Raw genomic sequence first — 19,623 nt, 5'->3', positions numbered from 1 at the left:
AGTTAATGGCTATGAATCTGTCCTGCTCGAACTTGGTGAGCTACCAAGCCTCTTGAAGGATCTACACCATCCAGCCCTAGCATAGTTTATACTGAAAGAATTGGAGTTGGAGTTCTCTTGCAACTCTTGGGTGAACTCGCACATGCAACCTATCACTAGAATTATGGTAAACTCACTGCCAACTTATATTAGATCACATGCTTGCAAATATTCAATCATGTCAATATTTTTCACACATGTACTAGATGCAACTTGCCATGCATGCCCCCCACCCACCCCTCAACAAATAAATAAATGAGACCAACTAGTTGCATATCACCTAGTACTCATTGCACTCCAACTTAGGGAAAAAAAATCTTACTTTTGGCTTCATTTTTTTTTTTTTTAAATTTAAATTTCCCACCTATCCCTACTTGTTATGTCCCATGAAAGAATTTTACACTAATATTGCAGGAGATCCTGCAAAATTTACACCAAACCTAATGTCATTACTAGGAGCTCCTACAAATTTTTACCATACTTGTAGATCATGAAGAGTGTTGTGGTCTGGTTCCTCTCCAATTTTCAACAACAAGAAGAGTACTGCAACCTTTTTGTTTTTAGAGTGCAATCCTAATAATGGTGGTTTTTCTAAAGTGATAAGAGTGCAACGACTACTGGGTGGTGTGCAACTAGTCAATCCCATAAATAAAAGCAGCAAATGTTCATTGCTTAGCATCAAATGAGTTGTTTTGACTTTAAATTGGCATACTCACAAAGATGCACCAACCCTGATAAAATGTACGCTACAAACATAGGATAGTAGTCTCCTTAAAATTTCTTAATCAGCTACTTATAATACAATCTCAAATGTATTGCAAGTCTCACACTTAATGTACAGTGCAGTAAGATTGAATCTGGTTTCCATGCAGAACTTGGGCGTCAATCTGCATCCTCTATCAAGATGTTCTGAGTGCACATTTCCTAATCGGTCCCGCATCAACTCCAAATTAACCTGAGATACACGGACATTTGTGGCATTTCAAATAGCAAATTCATCGTTAGTACAGATAACCTGTATTACTAGTTATTGCAATAGCATTTTTTTGGCTCCACTTTAGGTCTTTTGTCACACCAAATGTAAACTATCTCAGGGAACAACATTCCATTAATGCATTTTTTTTTTTTTTTTTGTGGCAATTCAATTGTTGAAGTGTACTCTCTGAGAAAGGTTTACAGTTCCAACCCTGACTTAATTCGAATGGAGAGTCATCTTTGCAACTAAACACTCCCCATTCACCATCACATTTTTCTGTAATTTAATAAAAATAGAGAGATTCTATTGCCACACCAACTTTTTCTAATGCCACCCCAATTCATATGTAAATCACCAAAGAATTAGCAAACATCTTGGGGTGGCATTAGCAAAATTTGGGGTGGCCATATACACTCTCTAAAAATATCATTGGACTACATACTTAATCATGCAAGGAAAGGGGTATTTTCATAGAATTGAGTGGAGATTGCACCTCATCGCCTCTATCAAGTTGCAGCTTGCAACGAGTGCAATAAATAAGACGATGATTCTCTTGTAACTCTCCTCGCTTGCAGATGGGACACCAAACCTCGTTCTTGCAGTCCTACCACATAATTATACTCTTTATCATTTGATCACGATGATATAGTGGGAAAAAAAGTATTTATAAAACAGTCTCTTCCGTATGGAGCATTGTATAAAACAACTTGGGGTGTTAGTGGCAGCAATAACTCTATTTGAAGGAATCGACCCTAAAGCAGCCAGAACCATACAAAAGACAATCTTCCCAATGGGGAGCTAGAACTGCCTACTCCCAGCATCAAAGAATCCCACCAAATACAAAGTCCTCAAAAAGCCTCAATAAATAGGGTCGGTAGCACAATTTATTAACGAAAAACCTCACATTTTTCCAAAAGATTTTATTTATTTATTTATTAATTATTTTTTGCTAAGTAAAAGAGTAGGATGTTGTAAGATTTTCCAAAAGAGAATTGGTTTAGTCAAACTCGTGTGACACATGCTTCCTCAGAGGAACTCTTAATGTATCACATATATTGTGTTCAGGTCTTGTTTATAAACTTGCTCACAAATGTTACATGTTTGTCAGCTTATCTATATAAAAATACTTCTATATTGTATGCATATGTGCACAAATGTATCTTTAAATAAAATGTATGTATGTGTTGACACATTGGGTTTGCTGGGGTCAGCTTGTTATACTCCATATTTGTGATTGTGAGCGATACCACAAGGTGGAAGACTGCAGCCATATCCCTATGGATTTTACTTCACGCAATAAGTGCTAGAAAGTGTTTCAAGTTGACGTGGTTATAATCAAGACCTGAAAAACTCACATTTGAAGTAATAAATTGGCCCAAGTGAACATTTATATTCTCTGTTTTACATTTTTAAGCCAGAAAATTATCAAATCAACAACAAAATATGGAATATAAGTGTAGGATGCATATGCTTCCCAAAGAGCTGAGTCTTGTGCAGATCCAACCAATGTTTTAAAAGGCTTAAGCCTCGAGGCGCATGCCTCAAAAAAGAGAAAAAAACTTATCAAAAAAAAAATTTGTGAGGCTTAAGCCTTAGGTGTATGAGGCTATGTGAGGCGTAAGCCTCAAGTTGTGCAGCAAAACCCAAAACCATGGGTTTATTTTTGACTCTTTTTTCTTTTTTCTTTTTTTTTTTTTTTGTTTTATTTTACGTAAATAACCCCCCCCCCCCCCAATGTCTTTTATTTAATAAACCCTATCAACTAAAAGTGCTCCTTGTTTTAGAAACATAAGTTTTCAAGAGATCTTAAAATCTCTCTTTCAAACCCTAATTTTTCCCTACACAAAAATTTCTTCATAGAACTTTCAATATTCATCTGATTTAAATTCCGTCGCTTCCTACAATTTTCTTATGAAGATTGTGGTCAAATAAAAGCAAAAAATAAATGATCTACTAGGTTTTTGAGGTATGTGGTTATTATGTGTATTTTCTTGAAATTTTTGCTTTTTTCTTCTTCTTCTTCAAAATCTCAAATTTTTCTCCTTTTTTTGTGTTTGATTATTTTGTTTTTTGTTTTATTCTTCCTATATATGATGGTAGTTGATGAAAATGCCTAGATTTTAGAATTCTTATTTAATGTCGTGTGGGCCCAATACTTAAGCCCACACTACCAACCACATGTTTTTAATATAAAAGAGAGGTCGAATCCTACTGGGGTTGGGTGACTCATTCTCATCTCTATTTTCCTCCTCCTCTCCTTAACCCTAATTTTCTAACATGATATTAGAACACTTCTACCATTAGATCTGTTTGATTTCTCTTCTTTTCTTCCCTTTTCTTAATCACTTTCTTTTCACTCTTCAATCGGATACTTCCAAACCCTAAGGCCTTGGTTCCAAAGAGGGATTAGGTGTTTGAGGTTTGTTTGTTTGCACCAAATGTTTATCTAGGATTTCGTTTGTGTTTGTTTAAGGTGTTTATTAATGATTAGGGAATTGGTGGACACTTTGAAGCCACAAAATTCAGTTTAAAAAAAAATGTGAATAGTGTTGTGTGAATAGTACTTGTGAAAAGTGTTTTATGCATGAACAATACTCCGTGAATAGTGTTTTTTGCGTGACCAGTGTTAAAAAAAAATGACTTCATCTGCAATAGTTTGAAAATTTTCCCGAATCTCAATTTTTTCTTCTAGGTTTTTTTGGATTTTGCGATTTTATTCCGATCGTTGTTTTGTTACCCTCTCAACCCTAACCGCATATCATAGAATATCCCAAGGGACTCTATTTTTTTGAGATTTTTTTAATCTCTGTGCAAGTTTTCAATTTACTTCTTTGATAGAAAATTTGGGGATTTCTGATGGTGTTGGTAGAGGAAGTCGTGGTGGCCGTGGAGGTGGTTGTGGTGGTGATTTGAAGTGTACCTATTGTGGCTATACTGGCCACACTGAGCAATTTTGTTGAGATAAATGAGGTAAACCTACGTGGGCTAATTAGGCTCAATAGGAATCTTCTCAAAGTTTCACTAATTCCACTTCTCAAATTACATCTAGAGCTGCATTTTCCGATCTTAACAAAACAGTTGGGAGAGATTCTTCAGAAATTGACTACCTTGACTATAGGACCTATTCCACCCACAACTACTTTAGATAATCCCATATTTATGGCTCCTAAGTCTCCATCATCTTGAGTCATCGATTCAGGAGCGGAGCTAGTGCCCACATGTCTGGTATATCTCATCTCTTTTCTAATTTCCATTATCTTAATTCTCATATTGTACTAGCCAATGAATCTACTCGTAATGTAGTTGGGAAAGGTGATGTTTTTCTAAACTCATCTTTTCCCTTATCTTCTACTCTTTAAGTTATTTAATTTCCTTCGAATCTATTTTCTATTAGTCAGCTTACAAAACCATTGCACTTATTTGTAACCTTCTTCCCTTCTTATTGTGTATTTCAAGATTTCAAGATGAGGAAGATGATTGTTTTGGGGCATGAGAAAGATGGATTATACGCCTGCTTCTGTCTTGAGTACTTCAGTTTCACCCCTTCAGTGGCGCTATCAGTCGAGTCACGTGTCTTTGTCTAATTTATGTCGTATTATTCCTAAGTTGAGTCCAGTGTCAGTTTTAGACTGTGAAGCTTGCCAATTGGGTAAGTATCATCGTAGTTCTTTTCCTAATCATACTAAGAGTCGTCAATCTAGTCTTTTTGAACTAATTCATATGAATATTTGAGGTCTATAAGAATAAAAAGTTTATCTGATTTTCATTATTTTATAGTGTTTGTGAATGATTATTCTCGTATGGCATGACTCTTCTTATTAAAAGATCGCACTAAATTACCTCGTTTTAATTACTTTTTATAAAAAAAGTTCAGTCCAATTTCGCAAACTTGTGAAAATTATCCGTTTTGATAATGCCTTAGAATACATGCAATCTTCTATTTAGTCCTTTTGTTCAAATAATGACATTATTGAGTGTTAATAATTCTCAACAAAATGGTGTTGCTGAGCGAAAACATCGTCATTTACTTGATGTTGCTCACACCATTATGTTCCAGATGCATGTACCTAAGCCTTATTGGGGTGATGCTTTCGTCATAACTTATCATCTTATTAATAGCATGTCATCATCAATTTTAAATGGTCAATCACCTTTCTCTCTGGTTTATCCTCAAGTTCATCCTTTTGTTGTTACTCCTAAAGTCTTTGGTTTTGTTGCTTTGTTCACTCATTTGAGCCTAGGTTGGATAAACTTTCCCAAAGATCCATCAAATTTATCTTTCTGGGTTACTCTTGTACACAAAAAGGGTATATGTGTTATTGTTGTGTTACTCAACGCTACTAAGTAAGTGCTGATGTGACATTCTTTGAGTCTACACCTTATTTTTCTTTTATTGTTGACTCATTTGATTTGGATTTTGTGTCTTTCGTCATGGGGAGTTGTCTCTTACAATTTTCTTCTCTCCTGTGCTTCCAATTCTTCCGACAGGTGACCTTTCTACTATGTCTCTTCAAATATATCAACGCACTCGTTTCCGAGTATCTTCATCTTCTCTGCCAACCTCAGATCCTTTATCAGCTTCACTTAGGTTCATCCACATCCACCAGTATCTACTTCTACCTCTAGTGATCTTCCTATTGCTTTAAGGAAAGGTACTAGAACTTGCATTAATGACCTAATTGCTGATTTTGTGTATTTTCATCAGATCTCACATTCCTTTCGCCAGTTTGCACTCTCTTTGTCTATTATTTATGTTCCTACTTTCTATACGCAGGCATTATGCTCCTCTGAGTGGAAACTAGCTATGGATGAGGAGATTGCATCCCTTCATCATAATCATACTTGGGACCTATCTCTGCTTCCACCTGGGAAACAGGCTATGGGGTGTAGATGGATGTATACAGTCAAATATCTTCCTGATGGATCTATTGAGAAGTTGAAGGCTAGTCTTGTAGCCAAGGATTACACACAGACTTATGGGATTGATTATAGTGAGATTTTTTTTCTAGTGGTTCGCCTAAAATCTATTAGAGTTCTTATTTCTGTTGTAGTGTGTTATGCTTAGCCCCTATATCAATTGGGTATTAAAAATGCCTTTCTAAATGAAGATTTGTAGGAGGAGGTAGGCATGGAGTAGCCACCTGGATATGTTGACTTTGATAAGACTGGATTAGTATGTCGCCTACGGAAGGCAATTAAACAGTCGCCTAGAGCTTGGTTTGATAAATTTAGCTCAATTGTTCTCGCTTATGGATTTGTTAGGTTTACTTTTGATCATTCAATGTTTGTGAGGCACTCTTCTGGGAAATTATTGTGTTGATAGTTTATGTGGATGATATCATCATGACTATAAGTAATCGTAGTGGTATCTCAGATTTGAAGACTCATCTAACCAAACAGTTTCACACTAAAGACTTGGATCTTCTTCACTACTTCTTGGATATTGAAGTAGCTCATTCCAAATAAGGTATTAGTTTGTCAAAGATGAAGTATGTTCTAGATTTGTTATCTGAGACTAGTACTTTGAGTTCTAAATCAGGTGATACTTTTATGGATCCTATTACTAAGCTTGATGCTGTACAGGGGGAGATTTATTATGATGCAGGGCATTACCACAGTTTAGTTAGCAAACTAATCTACTTGATTGTCACTCGCCCAGATATTACATTTGTTGTGAGAGAGTAGTTAGCCAATTTATGCATGCTCCACATCAGATTTATTGGGGTGCTGTGTTTAGGATACTGAGATATCTAAAGGAGTCACCAAGCAAAAGATTATTATACAGACCTTTACCACTTATATCCATTACTGGCTTCTCAAATGTTGATTGGACAAGGAGCAGAACTGATCGTAGATCTACTTTTGGGTATTGTACCTTCGTGGGAAGTAATTTGATGACTTGGCGCGGTAAAAAATAGCAAGTTGTAACCCGTTCTAGTGTTGAAGCAGCATACAAGGTGATGCCACATACTGCATGTGAGATGCTTTGAGTTCAAAGTCTTCTAAAAGAGAAGGGGATTGAAGTTCTTACTCCTCTGCCTCTATATTGTGATAACTAGGCTACTAACTTTATAACTAGTAATTCAGTATTCCACAAGAGAACCAAACACATTGAGGTTGATTGCTACTTTATTCGTGATATGGTGATGGTTAAGAAGATATCTACTCTCGATATCAAGTCAGAAAATTAGTTAGGAGATGTTCTCACAAAACCATTGTCTAGAGTTCCTTTATTACTTTTTGTTGTAAGCTTAGCATGCCAAATTTGTATGCTCCAACTTGAGGAAGAGAGTTCTTATTTAATATCGTGTGGGTCCAATACTTAAGCCCATACGACCAACCACAAGTTTTTAATATAAAAGAGAGGCCGAACCCTATTGGGGGTGACCGACTTGTGCTCTTCTCTATTTTCCTCTTTCTCTCCTTAACTCTAATCTTCTAACACTAGAGATAATGGTTAAAAAGTGAATAAAGGTGGGGTTAATACAAAAGACCTTGCTTGGAAGCATGGGCTTGAAGTTGATGAACCAAATTCGGGATAGAGGAATCTGATATCATGATGACTTTTTGGAGGATCCTACTAGTAAAGATGATGAAGATGATTTTTTTAGTAGTTTTAATTCTTCTCTAGTTTATACTATGGTCTACAACTTCATTCCTAGACCTAGACTAGTTGTTTATTTGATGTTTGATACTATGAGTGATGATACATTGCTACTTCCCTACATTTTTATTGTTTAATATTTATTTGATGCTTAATGGTTGTTTACTTTCTTTTATATCTTTTATGAATTTATTATAACTGTTATATATTTTTTAGGATTTAAAAAAAAAATTAATTGAGGCTTACACCTAGCCTCAAGTACACCTTAGGTACTTTAAAACACTGATCACTAGAGCTATGACATCAGTTCTCCTTTTAGAAATACACCTAAAAAACTAAAACCACAAAGATAAATAATGTAGAAAAAAGCTTTAAAAATTAATATTGATAGAAAATCTAAAATATCAACGAAATACAAGGAAGTGAGAACCAACATTGTCATAAGACCTTGGAACATATGTGTGCAGGAAACCCTTATTCATGAATTCATACCTGGTTATTGTTAAGTTGCAAATGCTCAAAAGTTGCACGAGCTAAGTAATCATCTTCTTCCTCTTCACATATTCTCTCATATTCCTCTTGTTCTGCAAGGGCTTCCCCAATCAATTTAGTTCACAAAACGAATAGTCTGAAGATATGTAAGTTGGAGACAGCTAACCTTTTTATTTAATATTTTTATGGTAAGCTAGGGCTGAATAACACAACCATGGTTGTGGTGCAGAACATAAATCAAAATAAAAAATCAGAACTGTTTATTGATTTTTATCTATTGCTATTAAAAACTTTCAATCATAAGTGGACAACCAACACAACGCAACCCCCCCCCCCCCCCCCCCCCCACAACAACAAAAAAAAAAAAGAAAAAGAAAATAAAGGCAACTATTTGGGTGCAAACAGAAGAAGGAACTGAAACAAAAAAAATTTGCCAAAAGTATGAATATAAACTAGATAAAGAAAGATCTGGAAAACCACCTAACAGACGCAAAGTAAAATTCAAACTACCAATGAGTTAAATAAAAAAAATGCTTTATGCATGTAGGACAAGGTTGAAGTCTATTCTATCCCTTTATTCCTAGTTCTAGTATGCTTCAGTACCAAAGCCCCATTGAATGAAAGATGAACTAATTGAAAAAGATTAAGTGAAGAACTAATTCCACTCATTCGTGTGGAATGTCCACCACACTTTACCTCTTCTAGTTTGCTCTGCCCCAATATCTTCATAAAATATCCTTTGCATTTCTATCATTAGCTCTTCACATTCGCTTTCAGTTGATTGAGAAGTCATGTGAAGATCATTGTATTCCCATAAAGCATCATCAACTTGGTCGGCAGAAGTTGAGATTACTGGAAAGTTATTCAAAGATGAGTCCTTAATCTTTTTCAGTTCATCAGAGACTATGTCCCTGAAAGTAGATTGCATAATTTCCTGTAACAAAAAAAAAAAAAAAGAGGGGGGGGGGATAATGAGATCAAACTGATAAAAGAGGAATTCCATCCAGATAGAAAAGGTGAAGTACATGTTATGCACAAATAAGATATGGGGAGTTCGGCTGAGAATTAACCTCATAAACCTACAGTCGAGATTCTATGAAATATAAATAGAAAGTCCCTGGGGCCAATAAAATGACAAAAACATGATGGAAAAATGAGAAAAGTAAGAGAGGAGGGTTATCATCTATTATAGAGAGGATTTCTCTTTAGAGTTCGTGTTCTCTCTTCTTCAAGCTCTATTATTTTTCCTATTGCCAAGTACATAGAAGCCAAGGTAGTTAGGGTCATAGTGAAAATCTAAATTAAAAAAAAAAAAAAAACCATTTTAATAGTTATCGATTAAATCACAATTTTTTCAAAAAAAAATCACGAAGTTCTTGAAAATTTTTTGGTTTTTCAGAAAATCACGATTAATTGTGTGATTTAATCAATATTTTTTGAAAATCAAAATCACATTATTTTGGTTTTAGCATTTTTTAAGTATTATTTTTCATTTAGGTATATATTTTTACATTTTTATAATTATTTTTACTTTTTAATTTATTTGATGTTTTCCCGACTTCGTACGAAGTTTTCTTTTGCTGAATTATTCCCGAAGCCCAACTTAGTCACTATGGACTATGGTTAGGGTGCTATCATGGTTCTAAGGTTGCGACAATGATGGTAATGGAAAGGATGTGGTGTAACAACACTGATGTCTTCTTGTAGAGATGGAAACGGAGGATTGGGACCTTTCTACATGTTTAGAGGGGTAAGCTTGCATCCCCAATCTCCTTGTACTCTCCATTGAATAATGGATTTCACGGACGTGACCCCATTTGTGGGTGAATCATTTATATAAATCAATTTACAGTGGGTTACCAAGATCAATTTATGTGTAGTTTTGGGGGGGTTTTTTTTAGTGGTGCACATTGCCCAAGTTGCAACACCATGTCACCATTCAACTAAGAAGAATAATCATCCAACTCAACCTTAGAATGTATAAACAGAAAGACCCAAAACTATAATTCACTCAAAACAAAACAAGTGGAAACTCACTATAATTTGAATTATTGGAAAAAAAAAAATGGAAATAAAAGAAAGAGAACCTTTTGATTGAGAGATGGGTCTGAAGGCAACCTCATTTTCCAAAGCAACCGGGTTCGATCCTCTTGGATCCTTTTCAAGCAGTTTTCTCTAAGCTGCATTCAACACAACAAAACCTCATCAACTGTATGTAATAACATTTTTGGATTAAAATTTAGAATAAAAATTGAAATAAATAGAGTGGAAAAAAATGGGATTGATACCTTTTCTTTCCAATTGGGTTGATGGCTTTTCACCGAAATTCTTCTGGGTCGATGATCTTCCATTGTTTCTCGTTTTCCGAGCTTTGAATTTTACTGTGTTTTAATAATATTTGAATCCATAAAAATTTGATGTCTTATTTACAACTTACAAGACGAAATAAATGCAAACAAGTAAAATGGATTTCTTAATTTGGTTCGTTTCAAGTTTCAACTCGAATTTTGGAAGATAGAACTAACCAGAAGAACAAGAAGTGCCCTGAGCAGCACTGCGAGGTGCTTTTCTTAATTCTAACCCTTATGTGATAGTAATGTGTGGTTGTAATTTTGGGAAAATGACTTAATAGAACCTGCCACTAAGTTTTCTTTTAATTTAATCCTTGATTTTTGCCGGTTATCAAAATAGTAAATCCCTCTTTTTAAAAATCTCACTCTAGACATTTCTCACTATTGAAATTTCAAAATTTTCCTAATCATTTGAACTTATCATTTTTTGTCAAAAAAAATTTGGATTTATGGCATCCTAATAGAATTTTCGAGAATGAAGAAAAAATCATTTTCAAGCACTTTTTAAATGTATGTAAACAATTAGGATTTTTTTTAATTGTCTTATTTCTTTTTGGATGAAAATCAATCAATGATGGTTCTTTTGGTCTGAAATCATTTACACAATTCGTTATGTCAAGTTTTAAGTCAATTTTTACATTTATTTTAGTTGAAAAAACTCAAAAAAAATAAAAATATGTGGGTTTTACAGCATGGAGGTCAACAATTTTTATTTTTGAGTTCAATATTTTTATTGTCGAGGTCATCAATATTTGTATTTCGAGGTGAATAACTTAAAAAAAAAATTATTGGTGAGGTTGACAATAATTTTTAAATAATTGTTAAGTTTGAAAAGTAATCAACATTATTATAAGACTGTGGGATTGCAATTTTATTGATTTCTTACCAAAATGACTCTGATTATATTATTAAGTTTAAATGTAGAAAAAGAGGGTATTTTTGAAATCCAAATTTTGGTGTCAAACCACTTTTATCCGTTTTCTCTCATTATAATAGTAAAGATACAAAGATTTACATAACATGCCTAATTTGCGGTGTTGCAACCAAGCGTCTTAAACAATAAACCCCAAATTCTTTTTTGCAATTACACCATTTTACAATACTAAGTATAGCCTACAAGAAATTTGACTTGAAGTGATCTGAATAACCAAGATTTTCAACTTCAATCCATTAAATCCTGTAAATTATTGAGTTGCTTGATTACAACTCAACTTTTATTGCATTTCGTGTTTCCCATATAAATATATTAATTCACTTCTAAGATTTTACTATAAGTGATTTGTCCATTTTTCTTCTATTAACATTATAATCAACTTGAAAGTTTTAAAATACTAAAATTGAATCTTAACCACAAATAAAACTTCAAGTCATAGATTAGTCCAAAATAAGAATCCTCACATGTAATTCATATAAAAGAAAATAAGAACCTTAACATGAAACTCTTTGAAACACAGCGCCATTTTCTGATAAGGGAGATGAAAAAGAGATTGAGAAGATTAGGGTTTGAGAGAGATAAAGGAGAAAGAAAAAAACTAATTTTGATTCCTCTGAGAGTAAATTCAGGATTGAAAGTGATGAAAAAGGTAAGGGAGAGAAGACAGATACAATTTTTTACTTTCTAGCTATTTTTTATGTGAAAAATACTAACACAATTCGGTGGGCTAAGGCGGTCTAATTTTATCCTTGGCCTAAAGTGGGTTTTGGGCCGACGAAAATAGATGAAGGGCCAGGGCCACCAACTTTAGTGCTATAGTGACACCAAATTTAATCATTTTTGAGGTAGTGTAAGGATGACGCCCACCACACCAAGTACAAGTATTTAGCCATGCTTCCTATACTTAGTGATCATGTTGTAAGATTATTACTACCCAAGAACTGTGTAGAAAAAAAGGTATATGTTACAAATATGGAAAAATAAATCACCGATCTTTCCCACTTTAACTCACTCCTTCCACTATATCTCGGGCAGTAACCATGGTTGATTCAACTCAAGTTTTATGTTTTTAGTTTCACAATATACATGTTTGTTAACTCAAAGGATAACAAATAATGTAAAACCTCAAGTTTTTTATTTGTATCTCGAGGAAATAAATAGTGAAAATTTGAGAAAATTCTAAAAGTGAGACTTAGGGTAAAATTTTAGGATTTTGTTCTGGTTATTTTTAATGAAATATGATCTCACAATTGAATTCAAAATATTTGAAAAATATATTTTAGCCTATAAGCACGTTCAAATGCGAGTCCGAACAGAAAAGTTGCAAAATCCTCAATTTTCAAGTCGGACAAGCGTAAAATAATGACTTTTTGCTAAAGTAATAATTTTTAAAATTTGATCACATCGTTGGATTTGTAACAAAAAATTATAGAAAATAGACTATTTACTTGTCATTTTTGGAGCTCAAAAAGTCAAATTATCATAAAAAATGAAAACGACGTCAATTTTAAGATTCCATCGGGCCGAAAATGTAAATTTTTGTTAAAAACATAATTTGTAGAATTTTACTATACCATTAGATCCGGAACGAAAAATTAGATAAAATAGAGTATTCATTCATCATTTTTGGAATCTGAACGGTCAAATTATCGTCAAATAAAATAATAGGTAAAATATCGAGTTCGTCCCACTAATATATATAAATAATTTTTAAATAGATTTCACTATTTATCATCATCTAAATTCGTCCAAAAATCAGTCGCAATTTAAAAAAAAATGTGATTTCTTTCTCGACTTTCAATAGTAGATTTGCTGCGAACGAGTTACCATTGACTCTCGACGAAGAAGGGAAAAATGTCCGCAGCCTCATCCTCTATAAAATCCTCCTAGTTTCCTTTCGTTTTCTCTCATTTTTCACTCCGTATCATCAAAAATCAATCGTATATGATACGGGCGTTTTGAAACTTCAACCCTATATTTCATCTGTTTTGAGACCAAACCATTATCCGTCGCAGAAGGGAGAAATGACGACGACATCGAGATCTTCGAAACCACCAAGTTAGATTAAAAAAATCAATCGCCTCGAAATTCAATCCACCTCGATTTTCGTGTTGATCATATCAATTTTCGTGCACGTGCTTCAATTCTGTCGCCTAGAGATTGTAAGGGCTCTCAATTTCTATTGGTAACCATATATTTATAAAAATTGTATTTAGAGTTTTTATCAAAAATTTGTATTGGATTTAAAAAATGTAGAATTCTTTTCTTTATTTCAAATGCACGCCCGAACCTTCATATTTGATTTGTTTAATTGTATTTTATAATAAATTATACGTGGGTAGGATATTTCATTGGGTTATTTTCGTCAGTTGGGTCCTATGCACTGCTTGGACCCTGTTTTGATTTAAGTTTTGTAATTTTTTAATGTTATTGATAAAAATGAATTTCATAGTTGGAAAAATAATTTAATATTCTATGAACTCATATTGAGTTAATGAATATCAGAAAATGGATATCTTGTTTAAAAGATTGAAAACTGTAAAAATAAAAAAAAAAAGAAAAAGGGTATGAAACGGTAAAATGTCAGTCACACCCGATGGATGATGTTTGCATTTTACATTGTAATGCTTTGTGTGGGTTGATGAACGGATATCCAGGGATAATGATATTAGTTGCATGTTTATTTACTTTCTGTTAGTACGAGACGTTGGTTACTTTTCTGTTTTGTTATTTCTTTTAGACCGCGTAGCCACAATTGCATGATAAGAAACTGGATATCCATTCTCAACTCTGTATTGTTAATTTCTTATTTATTTTCAAAATAAAAATGATATATATATATATGGGTCCCGTTCAGCAACAAACATTTTGGCAAAACATTTTTCAAAACATGGGTTAGAGGTCTTGGAATGGGCTGATTTTTGATGAGGATGATCTCTACGGTGAGGAGATCATCCTCACCAAAAATCAGCCCATGCCAAAACTTCTAGCCCCAGTTTACAAGTTGAAAAATCGTGGACCGTCCATTTTTTGTAAATCATTTTTGATGGGGTTAGAAGTTTTGGAATGGGCTGATTTTTGGTGATGATGATCTCCTCACCGTAGAGATCATCCTCACCAAAAATCAGCCCATTCCAAAACCTCTAACCCATGTTTTGAAAAATGTTTTGCCAAAATGTTTGTTGCTGAACATTTCCCTATATATATATATAGGGAGCGGTTCAGCGGCCCCAAAGTCTTCCCACTTTCGTGCCTAGGTTTTTGGGCCGTCCGATTATAACGCATCCAACGGTCGGGACTTAAAATCGCGGTTTTATAATAAAACATCTCGCATTTATTCTCGACTCCCTCAAAATTATTTTATTTGCTTTTAACTCCCTCAACCATCTGTCCTCTTCTTCTTCGAATCACTCTCTCCCTCACAAAACCCCAACTGAACCCATCGGCGATTTCTCTCTCTCGAAAACCCATTTCTCGAATACGAGAGCAGCTCCCTCCCTCTCTCAGACATCCTCTCTCTCTCTCTCCGAACGACAATAAACGCCGTTCAGATCGAATGACAGTAACATCTCGTCGTCTTGGAAGAGCTCTCAACCCTCTCTCGCTGTCGCAGTCGCCGTCCATCATCTTCGATCGAACGGGTATTTATTTAACTCTTGTTTTTTTAGGCGATAACAAATCGATTGGGTTTTTTTATTTTTTATATTTTGTTTTTGTTGTTCTTGAACTTGAATCGATTGGGTATTTTCTTTTTTCTTTTTTGTATTTGTTGTTCTTGAGAGAGAATCGATTGGGTTTTTTTTATTTTTATTTTTTTGTTTTTATTGTTCTTGAACTTGAATCGATTGGGTATTTTCTTTTTTCTTTTTTGTATTTGTTGTTCTTGAGAGAGAATCGATTGGGTTTTTCTTATTTTTATTTTTTTATTTTTATTGTTCTTGAACTTGAATCGATTGGGTTTTTTTTTGTTTTTGTTGTTCTTGAACTTGAATCGATTGGGTTTTTTAAGTCTTCCCACAAAACTTTTGTTTGCCAAAAATCAGAGGGGTTAGATTTCAACACTTTTGGGCAAATGTTTATGGAGATTTAGTGCTGATGAAAGATAGTTCATAAAATATAAATATAAACTGAGGAATTTTGGGTGGAAAAGTGGAGAAGTGCAATTTTGTGTTTTAATCCTACATGTATAAAATTGTTTGTTTTGTAAATAATCAAATATAAAGTCTATTTTTTAGTGTTAGGTGGGGACATATAATGAGTAAAAAAAATATGAAAATCCTAATTGATGATTTGGTATATATTGCACATATTATTACAGGTATTTAGGATGACAAAGTTTTACGTCGTTTTTATTGGGAGTAAACCTGGGATTTACACAACGTGGGAAGAATGTCACAAGTATACAAAAATGGATACAGGGGTAATTGTTTTAAAGCGTTTGGGACATTTGAAGAAGCCGAAAGGCATTTTTTGGCTTACAATCAACTTCACTATGGAAATCCAACACAATTCCCTGAAAAAAGTCAAGGACACGAGAAGAAGTCACAAATTCTTGAAGAAAGTCAAGGGCCAACAAAAAGATCGTATAACTGCGAATGTCCGTTTTTTTACGTAATTTTTATTTTTACTGTGTTTATGGTTGTGTTAATGGATATAAATTTATCGAATAGAAGTTTATCTAATGTATAAATTTATCGAATAGAAGACTTGTATAAATTTAGTGTTCTCAAAACACTACTCTTTCTTGGCAATAGCCCTTGGTAAATTTATCGAATAGAAGACTTGTATAATTTATTGTTTATTCATATGTTTCTCTACTTCTTGAAAACACTTTCAAGCTTATAGCTTTCAAGCTGTAATGAGTTCCATTGGCAACAATTAGCGCTTCTATAAATATAATTAACATGGTTGCATCTTGAATAATTGATTTTTTTTGGAAATGAGAAGGGATGGCTTCCCTGGACCTACACACTTTCCAAGAGTAATAGGGTTGTATTTAATTAGTAGTTGAGATTTCAAAATTTCCTACTTCAGCATTAGAAAGGTATGTGTGAGAGTGGGAAGGAAAGTAGTCACCCACAAGTGATGAGACAATTTCTCAGCAAACTTCTTCTCGATATGTCAAATACAAAGACGATGACGGGTGTTGGGAAACACTTTGGCAATTGCATTCCGCATTGCTAAATCTTGATCTGTGATTATGGATACTGGATGACGTCCTCCCATTGCTTCTAGCCATGTCTCAAACAACCATATGAAGGTTACCTCCGTCTCATCTTGTAGAAGGGCACCCCCAAATTGTATTGACTGAAGGTGATGATTTACTCCAATAAATGGGGCGAACGGCATATTATATTTGTTTGTCCGATAAGTTGTGTCAAATGACACCACATCCCCAAAATATTCATATGCCATTCGTGATCGACCATCAACCCAAAAAAAGTTAACTGCCCTACATTCGTCATCACATTGTATCGCATAAAAAAATTGTGGATTTTCGGCTTGTTTCTTCTTGAAATAGTTCAATACTGATTGTGCATCACCCCCTTCTAGTTTCATATGTCTAACATCTCTCAAATGGTTGTAACAATCTCTGTTATCGAAACCGATCGTGTCCCCACCTAAAATTGATGCCACTTTCCCAACTGGCATGTTTTCTCTATGGAATGCTTCGACTAAATTCTTAGCTGCTTTTGGCATGATTCGATTTGACCTCATCTCTCTTCTCCTAGCTAGTGTAACTACCTTATGATTATGGTCATCATTAAAAATCGATACTTTCCATCTAGTGGTCCATCTGTCGTTTAAAATACGCATAGTTGCGTTACATCCACATCTAACAGTGGAACAACTTCTTTTTTTCTCGATTTCATCTTCTTCTTCTACCTTCTTTGGTTTAAATTTACCTTGATGTGAGCAAACGTATGTTATTCCAGTCGGTTCATCTGAACCACGTCATGACCTAGTAGTGGTTCGAGTTCGAATCCAAAATCCTTGTCGACGTCCATAATTCTCATAATACTTTTGAGCTTCTTCACTTGAGTCAAACAACATCCCCACATAAGGTACTTTTAGATCTTCAATGTCTTTGTTAGGACTCTGACAATCAACATATTCATCACTATCTACTTCAACTATCGACGATCCCACAATGTCATCAATAGGTATTCCCTCATCTTTGTCAACACCAATCTTATCCATAATGGACTACTACAACTGAAAAAAGACCAATAAAATATAAATGATTCAATTTTAACATTTCATTATTTCTTACAATAGTCAATCGTACATGTTACCTACAAATTCTTCCAATTCATCATCAATCATAACATAAATTAGCTTTAGAGATACCAAGGATCATAAACAACAGTACTTAGAGATAGCATCTCACGTATTCATATTTGGAATATATGGTCTCAATATATCTTGTTTCAATATATGCCCCTTTATATTATATAAGATTCTGTACTTAGTGACTCATTCAACTCAACTTTACGTAAGATGCCAATGCACAAGTTCAAATAACACAAAAGGGGATATAAAACAAATCAATGGATGAAATATGTAATAAGTTTGGAGGATAAACATCGACTCTTTGTTCTCAATGCACATATCAAAATTTTCCCTCACTACACCAAGAAACCGCTGAACCAAATTCTTGAAATCCTTCACAAGTCGTTTATAGACAACATCCTTGACTTCTGATATAAAACTCTTACCATTACCTAGTGCTAACAAGTACTCGGCAACTGTTGTTAATAAACCTAAACTATTGTTCTCCATTTGATGAACCCCCCATTTTGATGAAATGGAAATTTTTTTGAAATCAATACTAATGAGTTTTTGAGTTATTTTTGTAATAGAGAGTTTTCTTCCATAATTTGGATGAACGGAGGTTCCCTGAAGACATCTTAGTGATCCTCAATATGTAAGTTGAATGCAAATCCCTTTTTCTTGTAATTGATCTTCGGATCATGATGCCTTCTAATTGATGTTGCTCCTGAATAGAATATGATAGTTTTGGATGGGTCTTGTCCCCTGTTCTCCGTCACCCATTGTGTGCTCTACATTGGGTTTCTTAGTGTATCCCGAAGAAAAAAGATTTATGATTTTGTGCACTTACCCCATCATCAGGTTTATCACGACTCTTAGTTCTAATAGCAATTAAATAACGGCGCATTTATTTGATCATACCTTTTAAATTATTTTTTATAAAATATTTTTCCCCCTCAAATGTTATTTGACTATTTAAATTTACAATTTATTTTTTGGGTGCTTTTTGGTGATGGCTGATTATCCTAATAATGATTTATGATCATATTTAATGAGTTTCTCATTTTTAACGTGTATCAACTTTCTATGATTTGCGAAAATCAAGGAGACCTTAGCGAACGCCCCAGTGATGATGGCTCCAATAGCAGGTAAGGAACTTAAGCTATATCTTGCTTTCAATGATAATGCTATCGTAATAGTGCTAGCACAGGATGATCAAAATGGTCAAGAAAAGCCAATATACTATGCTAGTAGAATAACACTGTACTTTCAACTAATTATACATGTCCTATTTACCCCCACCCCTTTGATTTTTGAAGATTACATTGCCTCTTGAATGGGTTTTCTTTCAATAAATTAATTGAAAAATATCTAAATATCTTTTTTTTTAAACTTCCAAAATAAAAACCTCTGAATTTCTCTCCACAACCATTCGTTTTAAGCTCTTCAACTGTACCATTAACTATAGTTGCCCCCACTACAAGAAAATCCTAAGTCTACCCTTGATTGGAACATGTGTTGACCTCGACAATTTGAATCATTGATACCTCACTCATTAGAAACGACTTGGTGGCTTGGCAAGATGATAGGGAGAGCCAACACAACTCACAAAAGTCACAAATGGACATCTCAAGAAAAAAGAAAATACCCAATCGATTCAAGTTCAAGAACAATAAAAACAAAAAAATAAAAATAAAAAAAACCCAATCGATTCTCTCTCAAGAACAACAAATATAAAAAAGAAAAAAGAAAATACCCAATCGATTCAAGTTCAAGAAAAACAAAAACAAAATATAAAAAATAAAAAAAACCCAATCGATTTGTTATCGCCTAAAAAAACAAGAGTTAAATAAATACCCGTTCGATCGAAGATGATGGACGGCGACTGCGACAGCGAGAGAGGGTTGAGAGCTCTTCCAAGACGACGAGATGTTACTGTCGTTCGATCTAAACG

The 19,623-nt window shown here is 34.0% G+C and overlaps 1 protein-coding gene across 3 annotated transcripts; it reads right to left on the bottom strand.

The window, feature by feature from the left end:
• Positions 1-664: 664 nt before the first annotated feature.
• Positions 665-10,696, bottom strand: LOC147396547 (uncharacterized). Of its 3 annotated transcripts, XM_086451343.1 has the most exons (7): positions 10,637-10,696; positions 10,400-10,492; positions 10,199-10,291; positions 8,808-9,045; positions 8,112-8,203; positions 1,509-1,619; positions 665-994 (listed from the first exon to the last, which is right to left on the bottom strand). In XM_086451343.1, the coding sequence occupies exons 2-7, from the start codon at positions 10,460-10,462 to the stop codon at positions 833-835; spliced, it is 759 nt and encodes a 252-aa protein (XP_086307469.1). In that variant the 5' UTR covers positions 10,463-10,492; positions 10,637-10,696; the 3' UTR covers positions 665-832. The 3 variants fall into 3 exon arrangements, with proteins under 3 accessions (XP_086307469.1, XP_086307468.1, XP_086307470.1); XM_086451342.1 differs by lacking the exon at positions 10,637-10,696 and having other exon boundaries at positions 10,400-10,630; XM_086451344.1 differs by lacking the exons at positions 1,509-1,619; positions 10,637-10,696 and having other exon boundaries at positions 10,400-10,630.
• Between the last annotated feature and the right edge of the window lie 8,927 nt (positions 10,697-19,623).

This window comes from Akebia trifoliata, chromosome 8 (assembly GCF_017979445.1).
Source record: "Akebia trifoliata isolate Shusen 1 chromosome 8, ASM1797944v1, whole genome shotgun sequence".
NCBI lineage: Eukaryota > Viridiplantae > Streptophyta > Magnoliopsida > Ranunculales > Lardizabalaceae > Akebia > Akebia trifoliata.
This window is presented reverse-complemented; position numbering and strand designations above follow the sequence as displayed.

Bases quoted from the DNA above. Each gene is read 5' to 3' on its own strand.
- LOC147396547 (XM_086451343.1), bottom strand. From the start codon at position 10,462: ATGGAAGATCATCGACCCAGAAGAATTTCGGTGAAAAGCCATCAACCC. The intron at 9,046-10,198 runs GTTCTCTTTCTT...TTTTTGTTACAG, and splicing joins ACCCATCTCTCAATCAAAAG to GAAATTATGCAATCTACTTT. The intron at 8,204-8,807 runs GTAAAGTGTGGT...AAGCCCTTGCAG, and splicing joins GGCAGAGCAAACTAGAAGAG to AACAAGAGGAATATGAGAGA.